This window comes from Anticarsia gemmatalis, chromosome 25 (assembly GCF_050436995.1).
Source record: "Anticarsia gemmatalis isolate Benzon Research Colony breed Stoneville strain chromosome 25, ilAntGemm2 primary, whole genome shotgun sequence".
NCBI classification, from domain to species: Eukaryota; Metazoa; Arthropoda; class Insecta; order Lepidoptera; family Erebidae; genus Anticarsia; species Anticarsia gemmatalis.
In genome coordinates, this window is record NC_134769.1 from 3,208,379 (window position 1) to 3,224,462 (window position 16,084).

The window sequence follows — 16,084 nt, forward strand, 5'->3', positions numbered from 1 at the left end:
GAAAAACATCGGTACTTCGCAAATATTTTTGCCCAGGGGTGCTCAGGAGTAATACAACTAAGAAAATAACACTAAAGGATATAAAAAAAAAACAAAAAAATTAAATTCTAGAGTTTATTATTTAACAGAGTACAAAAGCTTAACGAAACGATACAAACATTAGCTACACGTACAAGTTACATACAAGTATACACTTGCTAACAATCCGTTTTGTACACCATGCTGCCATTTTATTGGTAAACAATATACTAGAGGCGACCTACTACTATATTCAACAAATATATGGAAAAACTATCAGCGCCTCTAACGGGGGTTGAGGGAACTATTTTTTAAATGTCGTACGCCCAATAATATGGAGGAGTTTCGTACGAAAGTAATTGATTTCTGTGCAGAATAAAGAAAAACAAAATTTTTAACTGTTGTTATGAGTACATAAGGTACAATTTACCTACGTTTATTAGAAACTAATTTATGTTCATTCAATAACGTTCGTTAAAATATAGTCTTTCCTTGATAAAAAGTTGTTTTTATTGCATATTTTTATAGCATGGCAAAGCATGGTGTATTAATTTGTCTAAATATAAAATTGGCACATCGCACAATTTGTCGTAACAAATGAAAATTCTTCAAATAAGAAATCTTTAAAAAAATAACCTAACCTCTATATATTATACGATTTCTCATTCAAATTATTTTCATTATCCCTTCCTAACCTTAACATCTAAAAATGCTTACATTTACTATGGCATTTTTAAAAATAATTTCATTCGTAAACCGTTTCTTTGAATAAAGATGAAATATCAACAAATCATAATATTGAAACATAAGCATTAACATTTAAATAGAATAAATAAGTTAATAAATTAGATAAGTCTTTACTTTGGTGGTAAAAATAAAACGCCTCGTGAGACTCTTTTACTCAAAATAAATTATCTACTTGAAGAAATTGACTCAAATTTATTAAGTCATTGTGTAATAGGTACTCAATGCTCGAATCCCGACTGTAATTATATTTTTAAAGCTTTCTACTTATTTTATTTTAATTAATTTGATTTTTATGCAGCCTAATTCACCTATTGGTCTTTAGTGGTCTACTCGAAGTTTTTACAAGATTTGCCTTCACTTTAAAAAATAATGTTGATACAATTTGCGTTTCTTCCCAAGTATCAACAACTATCCGTTGTTTTTATAAATTGTTGCAATAAGACTTATGTGTTTTTGATTTTGTAGTTTGTGATATTTCTATGAGTAAAAGAGTTAATAAAAGTGAGAATAATCAACGATCGACAGAAATAATACTCGTAACTACATGACTTGATCTCGAACGGTCTCACAGGGAGTCGAATTCTGACACGTCACTGGTCTGGAAAAAAAAAACATTTTTAAACTTAATATTTAGATATATTTTTTATTTTTATTGTATAAAAAAATACAACTCTCACATTAAGAATTGCTCTTGTGTCGCGGGGACTTTTACAAACATTTAAAACCAAGCAATCGAAGGAATCTTGGGAATCGAACCCGCGACCTCCCGACACAATGGTAGCGGCGTGGCGACCTAAACACGGAGGCAGTTTTATATATTATGTTCAAACCCAACAATTAACCTAATAGGAAATATAGGTTTAGGGTATAAAAAGTGTGCCAAGCAAGTGATGTGCTGTAGGAGATAGTATATATGTATATCTGAAAAGACTAAAATTGAGGGTTTCAATTTACTAATTAAGCCTTACCCGAGGTGCAGACAGGTAATAGTAATATTAGACCTTTATAAAACTAAGAACGCCCCACTATGAACTGGGTAAATGGGTGTAATGACTTATTTTTAAGCAGTTCAAGTTGGTTCATTATTAGTGACACCAGGTTTTTTTCACTTATTTAGGTTTATATTAGAGGTTAAAGGAAATTGAGGTAGTCTACTATTTTTTGTATACTAGGGTTTATCTACGGGAAGAAAAAATTAGTTGGTCTTTTTAGCCCAGTAGACCAGTAGACCAATGATACCCACAAGGTCCGGTTTGTAGAGGTGCACGTGCGGCAGCAGGAAGGTGGAGCCCAGGTCTCGTTCAGCCATCGTGTTGGCCTCCTACACATGCGTGCAAATGTTATACAACTAAATACAGTGGCTGGTGAAGAGTGCAAACAAGTGTATAAAAAGGAAAAATTATTGAGTGCGCTGTGTTGTAATGAAAACGAATGCATTTGAAAATTTTTGTGATTATATTGTTTGTAATTGCGTTCACTCTCTTTATAATAATTGTGCAATAGTAAGTAAAATGAAATACTATATTACAGTGATACAAAATAAAAAATATTTAACATTTATAAGATTGGACTGGTATTTTCTAAGGGTCGAACATAGGACCGTATTTCAATAGTCAGTTAGAAAAGTCTTTTTTGATATAAATTTTGCAAACATCTAGTTTCAAATGTAAGATGATAAACTTAGTAATTATAGATATAAATATTTTTAGGTGATAAAGCGGGTGTCATAAACAAGACTACACATAGAAATAAAAAGTTATACTAACCTGATGTGTAAGACGTGTTGATGAAGCGGCTCTCCCAGTGCTTGCAGGCAGAGTTCCACCTACTGATCTAGCTTCAGATAGAGTTCTGGAAATAATAGAAAGTTTATTATTTGTAGCCTAAATAACAATAGAACACTCCGTACTTGAAACAGTCCATCAGCAAATCAATATAACACTGTGGAATTAAAATCTTCTTTCTTATATTCTCCTCATCCCACTTTAAGAGAGGCTAACATTTTTTTTTCTCTAATAAATGCTGTTAGGACTTTTGGCCGATGTGTTCATTTGCTGATGGTTGTAGAAAACGAAATGCTAAGAAAGAATTGAAATTTAAATTAAATTGAAAATGACTAATAGCATAACTTACAGTTCTCCAAGCCTCCTTTCAGCATCTGTCCACTCCGATAAGTCTTCTTGGCTGGAAAGTGAAACAGCATTAACACATCATCACATAATCATCACAAAATAATCAGTGAAAGTCAAAATGTATTCGACATAGTGTAAGCTGACGGTAGAATGACGAAGAAATTCTAATATATAAATAAACATGCAACGCAAAAGTTTAAAGATTATAAACGGACAATAGAATTATAAAAATAGGTCTTATTTCTTCACTTGTTTCACGATATTCGCTCATGATAGTACTATTTCCATAACAAAGAACGCTATGTATAAAAAGAATACGTCCAAATCCTCGAATAACGTTTCAAAAAAGCAAATAAAGATAATCCTGGAGTCCGGTTTTCCGGTTTCCGAGTAGAAGACGATACACGTTACCTATAAGACTTCCTCAAAGTATCAAAATGAGATAACTCAGCCTCCAAGTCTCCCTTGTTGACAGAAGACAGATCATCTCGCTCCGACTTCATCATGTCCATGTCGGGTCTGATCGTTGTTGATACTTTGAAGCCAGCTGATACTAAAGCACCTGAAATAGAAGAAATAAAATGACGTATAAACTTAAAGCGAGTAATGATAGCCGAGTGGTTTGAGTTACACCTTCCATGCAAGTGGTCGAGGGTCATACCCGAGGCAGCACACGAATGACTTTTTGAAGTTATGTGTGTATTAATAGTAATTATCACTTCCAATCCAACGGTGAAGGAAAACATCGTGATGCAACCTTGCATGCCTGACAGTTCTTTAGAAATAGTTCTTGAAGGTATACAAAGTCCCCAACCCGCTGTTGGCCAGCATGGTGGACTCAAGATCTAACCCTCTCTTATTACCGGAGGAGACCTTTGCCCAGAGTGGGACATTAATGGGTTAAACTAACTTTCATTTTAATTTATTATAGTATTAATTACCTTGTTTATTATGTCTATCCTTGTTCGCACTGTACGATGATTCTAAACTGTGTTTTCTTCGCATCTGTAAAGCATTTTTCATAGTATAAGTACATTGCAATCATTTACTTATCAACTTTAGTAACTGTTTGTAAGAAACTAACCTCATCATTGGTACTGGTAGCTCCTGACTCCAAATAACTGATCAGTTTTGCTTCACTGCTCAGCTCTAAGCTCCTCTTTCTTGAAATGTTTTCACGACTGTCGGAAAAAAGACACCCGAATCAATCAAAAGTACGTAAACAACTTTCTAACAAACAGTATAATTCCTATATTACGGAAAATAAATAAGAAATAATGGGTATTGTGAGATTTTATGTATAAAAAATGGACTTAACTATTTGACATCTCGGTTGCTAAATCACCTGAATGTGGGTATATTTAAGGTAGGTTTTAAATTCACGAAAAGAGGTTATATTTATCTTTACAATAAACACATACATGCGACACTAGCGTCAATTCTTGGTCACATTCAGGCTATTACAACATTTCGTGTTTGGAATAAGGGCATGTGGCTCTATTATTCGGCTGGCCATATTTGACCTTACATTAAATACACAGACGTCAATTTTAGAATGTAAGGCAGTCAGTTAAATCATTTATTTTTTGAAATAATAATAGATAAAATACGGTACCTGTCTCCGTGATGTGGATGTAGCCGAGCTCTAGGGATCATGACAGCGGGTGCCGGTGGTGGAGGCGGGTCATGAGCTGGAGGATCTGACATCACGCACTTCTTGCTGGTCGATGATCTGTGTTGCTGAAGAATAAAGAAAGGGTATTTTAGCTATGAATCAGAATAAATTAAGTAAGGTAACTATGCAAGTAGTTTAATAATAGTTTATTTCAACATATCATTAATTATTTCCAAGGATGTTAGATAGTTTTGGTAGTATAGGCCGCATAGAAATCCGGGTTGACCAAACTGGAAACCTTGTACCAGTTTGCTAAACTTAAGGATGAAACTCGTAATCAGCAATAGAAATAAGTCTGATGTCTAAGAAGATTTATTATTATTTTTTGTACTTACTTTAGCAGGTATGTAAGGAAGTGATGCGTTCTGTAAACTAGACGCATCGCCCGTGTCTCCTCGCTCACTGATCAACGCGCGACGGTCAGCTCTCTGCTTTGGAATTGCACCCTAAAATCAGATTGTTCGTGTTAAAGTTCTGAATTTCTCACATGAAACAAACAGTTACAATGAACGTCCAAAATCATTTCAATTTTCATTTTTGGCGAAGACGAGAGGCGCTATAGTTTTTGAAAATTGGTGATAGATAACTGATTTCGAATTTCTCACTTACGGAAGACTTATTAATAAATTCATTTACTAAGAGCACAAGTCAAAGTATTAAGAGTACAAGAGTCATTTTTTTATGAAAAGAAACTTAAAAACGTGAATTTCTAAGTACCTGATGCAAACTAGGCATGCTCTGTATGCACGCTACGATGGACCGCTGCGGGTGCGGAGGCTGGCGGGATCGACGGGAACACGCCAGTACAGCACACACTGCCAGCACTGCTGATAACAGCGCACCACAGACCACTAGCGAGATCAGCACCACTGAAACGTGAAGATTATACATTAGACGTGTAAGTAAACTTTAGGTAGTCTTCAAGAAGATAAAAATTGGTCATACAAAGTGTAAGATATAATGTAGGATATTTTTCAAAAAAAAATTCAACCCCCACTTGGCCAGCGGTGTGGACTCAATTCCTAACCCCTCCTTCATTGCGGGAGGAGATTTTTGCCCAGCAGTGGGACATTAATGGGTTACATTTATTTATTGATTTTTCTTTTTTCAAAATTTCTTTGGTATCTACCCCTATGTTAAAAAGGCATGATTATATGTGTGTATGTATGTGTTGTGCAAAACGACCAAAGATTTGTCTTCTGAAGTCATAAGACGATGAGACGTAACGTGAATGTCGCTAAAATCAAAAAAATATTATTGAGTTTCCAATTGGAAAAGATATTACGAATCGTAAATGATAAAGAGAAATATTGTTAGTATACTGAATTTTATATTCAACTTACCCTTCAAGTTAATCTGGCAAGCACTGCCCGCGTACCACTGGAAGCATTCACATAGCACTCTCCTGTCATCCCTCGAGTAGCATGCGCCGTGATAGTTGCAACGTTCACATCCTACTGGTTCCGCTATAAATAAAACATGCCATTCTGTTCATGCAGCTCATCTTGATCGAATCAAAATAATTGATAAATTAGGTGTTTATTCAATTTTCCGCGACATGGTACTTATAAGTAAGTCTATTGGTACCTTTTTGTAATCTGGGTCGAACCTCGGTCGTTAAGATTGTCACATATACCAAGTCCTTACTCAAGTTTTTGAGTTAAAATAGAAGAAAAACTAATAGTGTCTTTGTATTGTAATTGATCTACTCTATAAGAAACCTTATCAAATTTGTTATGTTTCTCACCAGAACATATCCTGCCAGGGTACAGCGTGTTGACACTCAGATCAGCGTAGCCTTCCAGACAGCTGCACGTGTAAGTACCGCGCAAGTTGAAGCACTGCGCGTGCTCTGAACAATCGTGGAACTGACCGCTGACACACTCATCGAAGTCTGAAACACGAAGTTACATAAATAAGAACTTTATTTTATGGTCAAAACACAAGAAAACAATTATATAGTCCCTTAATCTTGAGCCCCCTTAGTACGAGACATAATTCAACCTTTTGCAAATAATAATAATATCAATTTTGCATTTGCACAATGTAAAAAATTTAACATTTTATAATCAAAATTAATTCTTTAAAAACTTAACGAGTACTGACCAATTTTGAAATCAATTTATCGATAACAACTAGATAATCAGCTATCAAGTACAGAAATCGTACACTGATAGTTTAAGATTAACTAAAAGTCTTCCGAAGGTACTCACCGCTGACATCCAGTTTATCCATCAGCTCACTAGCAGCATGAACCTCAGTACCTCCAAGACTATAGTTGTTGTTCCTCAAGTACTTCTCAATCACTTCCTTCAGTCTGCTTTCATGAGCGTTGTCTGAGAGCTGAAATATAGGAGGCAATTTTGAGAGCAGTGATGTTTTCTTTTTGATATACATTCTACAACTGACCATGATGTTGACCATTATGTATAATGTCAATAACGAGAAAATTTATTTTGGCACACCGACCAAAGAAAAAGTTTAAACAAGTATGATAAAACGGCTTATCTTCGGCACAGTTTATTCAAAATCGTCTAAGTACCAAATTTCAAAATGCATCGCGACAAAATTGAAGAAACAGTAAAATTCTGATATATTGATCTTATTAATACAAAAAAGATCAAGACGCAAAATCTGCAAATGGAACCAGCAAATTTGACATAGAACATTACCTGCACATAAAAGTCATTAATCACACCCTGGTACAAATCACCACCGGTACTCTTCATCTCCACTGGATGGAAGCCAGTGATATGGACTCCATGGTACACGTCCCTCAAGTCTGACTGCATCACCATTCTGTTGATACCTTCATGCGTGGCCACTGCTAACGCGTGGTATTGCTTGCTGGAGTTGTCTGATAGATGCTGGTCGTATATCAAGCGATCGTTGCCTTGGGAGCCTAGCGCTAACTTCACGGAGTACGTGTAGGTTGCTGAAAGTAAAAAAAAAATGTATAGGAGCTGGATCTTCTGTTTAAAATTTGTGTGAGAATGTATTAATCCGAAAGTAAAACTTGAAAATAACGGAAACCACAGACTTTCGTTTTGTATTTGTTATAGGCAAACCATAGAGCATCTAACAATATCACCATTTAATGCTCCGTTCATCGCAAATAAATAACATAAAAAGTGCTCATACCTACTCCTAAATTACCGATAAGAAAAATCAGTAAAACTTACGTTTGCAAGGCCTATCAGGGAACATCCTAGCGAAACCTGGTCTGCAGACACACTTCATAAGACCATCGATTCTCTGGCAACGTTCGTTTCTGGACGCCTTGCAATCCGGTTGACATTCCTTTCCATATCCGCCTAAAAATTACAAAAATATGCAATGAACTACTAAAAAAAGAAAAATGTTTTGTTTTACAGTAGTAAAAGCACGAATAGTTTGAACAGTAGACTAAATAGTTTGTAACCTTACCATTAGGATTAACATTAGTAGTTTCCAAATATGGGGTTCCAGCCAGCAATATCTCTCCAAACAGCACTTGAGATACTCCATTGTTGTTCACTTGTTCATTCCTAGTCACGTCATAGTCACCTGTTTCTATATCAGTATTAACGGGAGGCGCTTGTCCACCATTTTGAGATTTATTCATCACAACGAAGAAAGTATCATTATCCGTCTCATTATCGGCCTCATTCTCAATCTTTTGTATAATATTGTCCGTTGTATCCGAATCTCTTATGATTAGATTTTCATTCTCTTCAGAAGACATGGTTATATCATCTAAAGGTACTTTTGTTTTGGGAACTATATCTTGAACTGGCGTAGGCTGTACTTGAGGTATCGGTATATGTTTCGTCACAGTTTCAATAATAGTAGTAGGTTGCACTTGCGTGTGAACTTCAGTAACAACATCTACGATTGTCGATGTGTGCGTGTTTGTTAATACTAAAGTCTGGGTCACGGCTCCCTCTGATTGGCTGATTAGACTTGTCTTAGTGTGTGTTACCGTCAATGTGTGCGTCAAGTTCACATACCCTATACTTGAAACTGTTTTCGGTGGTTCAGATAATGTCTTTGTAAGAGTCACAACAGTTGTTCTAAACTCTGTCTTTGTTGGTATAACTTCATCTGATATTTTAACCTCGTTACCTGCATGATGTGTAGGTTGAATTGCAGCGAGTTCTTCTATAGTAGGAGTAGCGATACTAGACGTCTTTTGTTCTTCCAATCTAGTATTTTCTATCAAAGATACGGTGGGAATAATGTTGTCCTTGAGTACTTCAGTTGGCTTAATGATATTTTCTTCTACAGCTTGTTCTGAGCTTTCAATAATGCTTGGTGCAATCACTGTAGGAGGTCTGGAAACTGGTCGAACAATCTTCTTAATGGACACTTGTCTTGTAGGATATAAGATTTCAGGGCGATACGGAACTCTTGTAGGCTTAATTTGAATTGGCGGTGGTTTGGTGGGTGGTTTGAACTTAATAGTATTATTTTTCTTTTCGTCTACTCGAACCGGGTATGGCTTACGAATTCTCTTGTTAGTTCCTAGCGGAATTACCTTCATTTTGTCCGTAGTAGGTTCTTCTTGGCTCGACGATTCGTGACTTGATTCATATACAGAGTCGTTGTTTTCAGTGATAGGAGTTATCCTACCAGTGGTGGAAGTACTAGCTTCTGTGCTAGAATACTTTGAAACTGTATCTCTATCTTCTGTCACCGGCTTCTCTGAGTCCGAACTATCATCATTACGTTCAGACGATGATTCATAAGAGTAATAGTTTTCGGAAGAAGAGACCTCCGTATATTCCGGTGCCCTTGATGGTTTAGGTGTTTCAGGGAATTGAATAGAAGTAGGAGCAAAGTTGAAGCTTGAAGGGAAATCAATACCAGATGACGTCAGCCATCCAGATGATATCGGTGTCGGGAAAACTACGTTAGAAACTTCTGACGCGCTAACTGTAGGAGGTGGAAGTTCATTTATTGGGCTCACTACTCGTGATGGAATATCTCTCGGAGGAGGCAGAAGCTGTGATGAAGGCTGATCACGGTTGTAAATAGGTCTCCTTATATTGTTTATATCAAAAGCGGGCCTGTAAGTGGACACTTCATCTCTGTTGATTGGTTTTCTTACCGGCCTCTGAGTGGTCACTCTCGGAGGTATCGGTCTTGGTGGCATCGTTCTATATGGTGGTGGTGTACGAGGTGGAAGAGCAGGTCTTGGGGTCAAAGGTACCCTGGTAGGAGGTCTGATTCCTGGTGGTGTCCTTGGCGGCGGTGGACTCATTCCCATTATCATTTCATCATTCGTCGAAGGCTTGAAACTGTAGTCCATCGTCGGTGGCGGTGGTGACAAATCAATAATCTCGCTTGAACTTCTATTCAATTCAAGATTAGATAGTGTGAATGAAGGTAGAGTGGTCCTCTCTGGAGCTTTTTCAACAATCAAAGGTTTCTTGTCTTGAATATGCACTGTTGAAGTTATAATAGACTCGTTATGTACTTGAGTGCTATTTGGTCTGCTAGCAAAAGGTCTTAATGGTTTCCTTGGCTTCAGCACAGTTTCCGTAGTGTACACAGGTCTTGGTGAGGAGAAAGGTCTTGCTGAAGACGGCTTTTCCATTTCCTCTCCGATATTTAAGTCAATGTTGTCTTCTTCAGAAGCATTGGTAGAATTTTCCATCATATGATTAATCTGCCAGTGAGGTTGTTGCAACTGATGATCGAGTACTATTGCAGTATTGATCGTGAAAGGCCGAGGCTTCATGTATGGGTTGCGGATGGTATGTTCATAAACAGGTTTTATAGTATTTGTTTGGAAGGTAGTTTTGTTGTAAGACCCAAATGGTTTCTCTGTTTGTGTTCCAGGATTGAAATCTACAAATACTTTGTTGTTATTTTCGTCTTTGTGAGGATTTTGCGGAGGGTCGAACACTTCATCTTGTAACAAAGTCAGCTCAGTTGATGTTTTGGAAACGTTATCAACTTCATTTGAAGAACTAACCACAGGTACTTTCATAGATTCGGAACTTACTTCACCGTCTATTTCACCAGCGCTTTCATTTTCTTCTTCACCATCATAGATTTCTTCAGAATTCTCGTAAACTGGTTTCACTTTTTCTGTAGTAAATTTAGTTCTTGTTGTCGTAGTTTCATCACTGTTATCTCTTATTGTTATATTGTAAACAGGTTGTTCGATGCCACCAAAGTTTGATGGTATATAATTATTTTTGAAAGGCTTGGCAGTAAAGGATTGAGAAGTAGTAAATGGTTTCTCTGTTGATTGTGGCTTAGTAAAAGGTTTGCCAATGTTAAATCCAGATGGTATATTCTGCGACCAAAAATCGTTGGGTGGCTTACCAACTGAAGCAATTTTTTGTCCAAACGAAGGTGATTTGTTCTTGTCTGTATAATCATGGATAAGAGGAATTATCTTTCTAGTAGTTACTTCCACTTTAAGATTATTGATATTATTTTCGTTCAGAACACTGGAATACCAGCCATGAGAGTTCGTAGGTATATTAGGTATGAGTTTAGCGGGTCTCTTCACGTCACCAGATTTGATGTTATCTGGATATTCTGTCACTGGTTTAATGTCTTCTCGTTCTGTTGAAGGTGTTGAATAATCATTGATCATTGGGAAATTGGCGTGGCTGTTGACCGAAGGTGGCAAGGTTGGGTGTGAATGTTCTTTGACAACTTTGTCGCCATAATTTTGATTGTAATAATTATTTCCAATGATTGTTGTTTGGACAGCATGATCAGTTGAACTCTTATTCCATCTATTATCTCCAACAGAGACTTGAGGTACTCGGCCATATTGATCATAAACAATTTGAGGATTTCTGTTGCCTTGTTGCAAGTTGTAAGTCTCATGTGGTCCTGTATTATCTTCTACTCGGATGGCAAAATTGGTTCCAATAGGTATGTCCGTGTTGAGAGGACCAATATTGGCCGCAACATTTGATGTACCAACTGGTACAGGCACACTGGATCCAATAACTTGGCCAGCGTCGTTGTTACTGGCAACATTTGTAGCTGTATTCAAAGTTACTGTGTATGTATTTCTGTCATCGTTCTCATGTGTTATGGTCTTATTTACGATGTTGGGAGATGATATTACTGTAAATGAGTTGTGTATGGATCCAACGTTTTGACCATGGTTTTGTCCGACATTATGAGCAATATTTTGACCAACATTTTGGACTGAACTTTGAACATGGTTTTGGCCACTATTCTGTCCAACATTGTGGCCCACATTTTGTGCAACGTTGTGACCCACATTTTGTCCAAGATTGTGTCCTCCAGTTTGTGCAACGTTGTGACCCACATTTTGTCCAATATTGTGGCTTCCAGTTACTGCAACGTGGCCAACATTCTGACCAATATTTTGACCCTTATTCTGACCATAGTTTTGTCCAATATTTTGACCAATGTTAACCGTTTTAGGGGGTTGAACATTGTTTGAATGATGATTATAGTTATTATTGTAGGAGGCTGGTGGAATACGAATTGTATAAGTTGGGGTCTGCTTGTTGTTTGGCATTTGAGATGCAAAGTAAATTTCAGAAGTAACTTTAGGTGGCATTTGATCTGGAACCGGATGTTGTACGTTCAAGAATACTTTCATATCTTGGACTGGTTTTGTGTGCACTATCGGCCGTTGACTGTAAGGCTTGCTTTTGTCATAAACATCTTGGTTGTAATATTGTTTGGGTGGCGGTGGCGGTGGAGGTACAGCTAAAAAGTTTTCATATTCCTTGTCAATGACATCCTTTCCGTCCTTGTTCTTATCGTTTCCTCTTACTTGGTTAAATTTGTCGAAATCGCTATTCGTTGGGCTGTATACATCAGGATCATATACCGTTATTTGTGGACCCACTTGCAAATGAGTTTCCTGATTACTTGTAGGTGGTGGAATCTTATTGTAATCAATATTGGGACGCTTAGTATCCTTCCATTTCATTTTAGGGTCATTTCTTACAGGTTGATCTTTGTAAACTGAATGGTTTGGTTTATATGATTCCATTGGAGCATGTACATTAGGCTTTCCTATAAACTGTTTGTTACTATTTGGTGCTACATTGTGTACGTTTGTCATTTGTGGAGCATCGATGCTGAAACTTCCAAAGTAACCAGGTTCAGGGTAGGGCAATGGATCATCAATATAGTCACCAGTTTTATGAGGTTCTGATGACCCAGCGAAAACTAAAGCAGTACTGCTCCCGTGAGGTATCAAAACGTTAGCAACCCTTGAAGGCTGGATGTCTACTAAGAATGGTTTATTCGATTCAGTATTACCTCCTACCGTATATTCCTCATCTGTACCTATGTGTGTATTGACTACTTCAGAAGAACTTGGGCTGTTATCAGCTACGTCACTTTCTGCATTCGGCTCATTAACAGGTTTGTAATCGACAATGTGTTGCACAGGACCATTTCCAGGTTTAGCGAGCGAAGGAATGTAATCCAAGAATGCTGGTCGGCCATGATTTCCTAACACTGTACCAGTGGATTTGATTTGCTCGGTTTTCATTAGATGATCGTGAACACTTGCTGGCATACGGTAAGGATATTGGTCATTTGGTGGAATGTTTTGCATATTATAAGGAGGTGGGCCTGGTCTGGGTAAAGGTCTACTTGGCTTCACCTTGTTCTTAGGTGGTTCTGGCGGCCTTAAATCAAAGGAATCATCTACTTTTGTAGGCATTACAGGCTGATCACCAAGAGGCTTTTCGTTTACGAAATATTGTTCATTTGCTGCTATAAAACTGTCAATAGGAGGTGGGTTGACTGAGTTTTGTAACTTAATTCCACTTGCAGCCAAGGTCAATGGTCCGCCCACGGCCGGTTTGCCAACAATAACGTCAGAATTAGCTGTGATTATTTCCCCTGGGCTAATAGGTATACCGCCATTGACAAGCGGACTCTCGTGAATCATTTTAGGTGGAACAATGCGAGCTTTAGGTTGCTTGTGTTCCGCTGCCCACGCAAGGTTCTGATGCAACGTAGCATTAGTAAATACTAGTTGAGATTCTGATGTTTCCATTTCATCAACAGGAATATAAATCGGAAAGTTGCTATGTTTACCCTCCATGTCGTTGTCAACTCTCTTATTGGCAGTATAAGCAGTCAGTTTTTCAACAGGTTTGATTGTCGTAGTTGTGGTCTTGTTCACCGTGTCATGGCGTCTTATAAAACCACCCGTCATTTTCTCAATAACTGGGGCTAATTGTGACAATCCTTTTATACCTAGTGAACCTAATTTTAGAAGGTCAGCGACAACAAACTTATTTTTGTTTGGTTTCTGAGGTTTCTCTGGTTTTGTCTTTTCGGGATTTTTTGTATTAACTTTATTCGTTTTCGGTGGGGCCGGCGCTTGTTCATTTGTAAGCAATTCGCTCTCCTCAACTGAATTAGAATCCTTCTCATCTGAGTAATCGCTAATAACTTCGGTGTATTTTTCTACTATTTTGTCAGTTGGAGCTAAATGGGAATTGCTTTCGTACTCATAAGGTCCATATTGAGTTTTCTTATCAAGTGGCTCTTTGTTCGTTGGTCTCAAGTCTAACTTGGTTGCAGTATATTTTGTTGTCTTCATTCCATACTTAGTTGATGCACCGTCAGTGTATTTGGTTTTCAAACTTTCGGTTTTGGTGTTACTGCAGGAACAAGAACTTGTGCAAGGAACATTGCTGACTTCAGAAGGCTGTATTAAATCGAAACTATCGTCTTCTTCGCTATCGATACGTTTGTCGATCTTCGGGTAGCTGCTCATGAAGATATTCGTTGCAGCAGACGGCTGGATGGTTTTCACCTCCATATATTTCGTCTGAAACGTTACAAGAATTGATTTAATATCACAGAATATAAACTTTAAATAATTTTGGATGTCACACATTGTATTCGGCATTCCAGGGCTATTTTTAGGAGTTGGTTGATAAGTAAAGTAGTATAGGAAAGGTACAACTAACTACAGTAAGTTGAGAGACATTTTAGAAACAGAATAGTTAGCATAAGTAGTAACTAAACTACAGAGACAGCCAAATTGTTACGACTGACATTAAGGGGCCTGTAGGAAAGGGCCCGGGCTAATGGAATTCACCAGGAATCGTCAACCAGGTTCCCAAATCTTACTTTTGTCGGCTTTAAATCTGGTATACCATCAGTATCGTATATATTTGTAAGAGATTCAGTTGTAACAACTGATACAATCGTCTCAAATGTTGAAATAGCGCTTCGTTTATTTTGAACCACTGTTGTTAGGTATGTGTAAGTGGTCATACAAGTCTTGATGATATAGTTATGTTGCATGAGTTGGTGTAAAGGAAATAGTGCACTGATTTGCTGACGACTGACGACGGTAGCGACGGCAGATGAGAGCAACTGTTTTGATGCTGAAGACGAGCTGTGATGCGGTTGCAACGTGCTCGCGTGAATGAGTTTAAATTTGCGCTGAGAAAAAAAGCGTAGATGAAGATGAAATGTTTGATAGTAAAAGTGAACACAGTGAAATGAAGTTATCTACTCCAGTTATATCAGAAACTAATAAGTAATTTCTTGTATGTGAAGAATTTAATTACTGTTTGTTTGACTGTAATGATAATTGCGTGAGTCTTGTAGTCACGATAGATAATTAATTACAGTTACTTTCAATTTAACATTTGTAGAATATGAACTATTATATTTTAAAGTACCTGTTCATGTTTAGCTTCAGGATTTTTGTCCTTTATCAACACTTCGACGCCATTAGACATGATCCTTGTAGCTAGATTTTTTAATCTCCTTTCATCTTCTTCAGGGTCTTTTTGCTCTAGATCTATGTCTCTGCCAGGCCTCCATGGCGTGTTATCGTAAACGATACCATTTGTATTGAATGCTGAAATGTTTAGTACGAATATTATAGTCACTGTTAATTAAAATATTGTCAATACTTACGAATTTGAGTACTCCGTTTTGAAGGAGATCGTTTAACTGAATATACTCTTAATTAAATATTGTAAAATTAATTAATTGAAAACATCAATTTCACAGCTTGTAATAAGTATCAGATAACCTATCCGCTAGATAAAGTGACAGTAAATGTATGGAAAATACAGTTACTGCCAAAATTTCGTGTCATAAGCTAACATGGATACTTATGATAACTTATGAAACTGATACTATTTTAATAGAAATATATGAAAGTAATACAAATCTTATGACAGCTTCTAAAAATGTATAAGAAAGATAAAATCAACCACACACAACAATACTTAACAAAACAAGCCTTTACTACAGCATTCAATTCTGAAAAAGAAAACAACATATTTGTGCAAGGTTAGTATTACAACACTATAACTACATTAAAAGATAGAAATTACATTTTATAAATGAAATAACTTTAAATATTAAATTGATTGACAGCCATTATTGATCGCTTATAGCGAAATGTCGACAACGCTTTTTAAATTAATAGCCAGGATTTCTTAAATCTTTATGACTTGATTTAATTTTATCTATACAATACGTACTTCTGACTGTAAATTTGTCGTTTGCATAGTAGGTTTGGATTGAA

The 16,084-nt window shown here is 36.9% G+C and overlaps 1 protein-coding gene across 2 annotated transcripts in view; it reads right to left on the reverse strand.

Moving 5' to 3' along the window:
• Positions 1–100: 100 nt before the first annotated feature.
• Positions 101–16,084, reverse strand: part of LOC142983911 (uncharacterized) — a 116,154-nt gene continuing 100,170 nt past the window's right edge. Inside the window, exons 3-19 of one of the 2 annotated variants that reach the window (XM_076131102.1) lie at positions 15,225–15,406; positions 7,999–14,359; positions 7,755–7,886; positions 7,245–7,507; positions 6,786–6,915; positions 6,320–6,466; positions 5,916–6,038; positions 5,290–5,441; positions 4,908–5,018; positions 4,513–4,637; positions 3,982–4,078; positions 3,839–3,902; positions 3,309–3,459; positions 2,899–2,949; positions 2,532–2,616; positions 2,009–2,086; positions 101–1,363 (exon numbers count right to left, since the gene is read on the reverse strand). In XM_076131102.1, coding sequence (XP_075987217.1) covers positions 1,331–1,363; positions 2,009–2,086; positions 2,532–2,616; positions 2,899–2,949; positions 3,309–3,459; positions 3,839–3,902; positions 3,982–4,078; positions 4,513–4,637; positions 4,908–5,018; positions 5,290–5,441; positions 5,916–6,038; positions 6,320–6,466; positions 6,786–6,915; positions 7,245–7,507; positions 7,755–7,886; positions 7,999–14,359; positions 15,225–15,406 — 8,285 coding nt within the window. In that variant the 3' untranslated portion in view covers positions 101–1,330. The remainder of the gene's footprint in view (positions 1,364–2,008; positions 2,087–2,531; positions 2,617–2,898; positions 2,950–3,308; positions 3,460–3,838; positions 3,903–3,981; positions 4,079–4,512; positions 4,638–4,907; positions 5,019–5,289; positions 5,442–5,915; positions 6,039–6,319; positions 6,467–6,785; positions 6,916–7,244; positions 7,508–7,754; positions 7,887–7,998; positions 14,360–15,224; positions 15,407–16,084) is intronic. The other variant, XM_076131103.1, reaches the window with a different exon arrangement.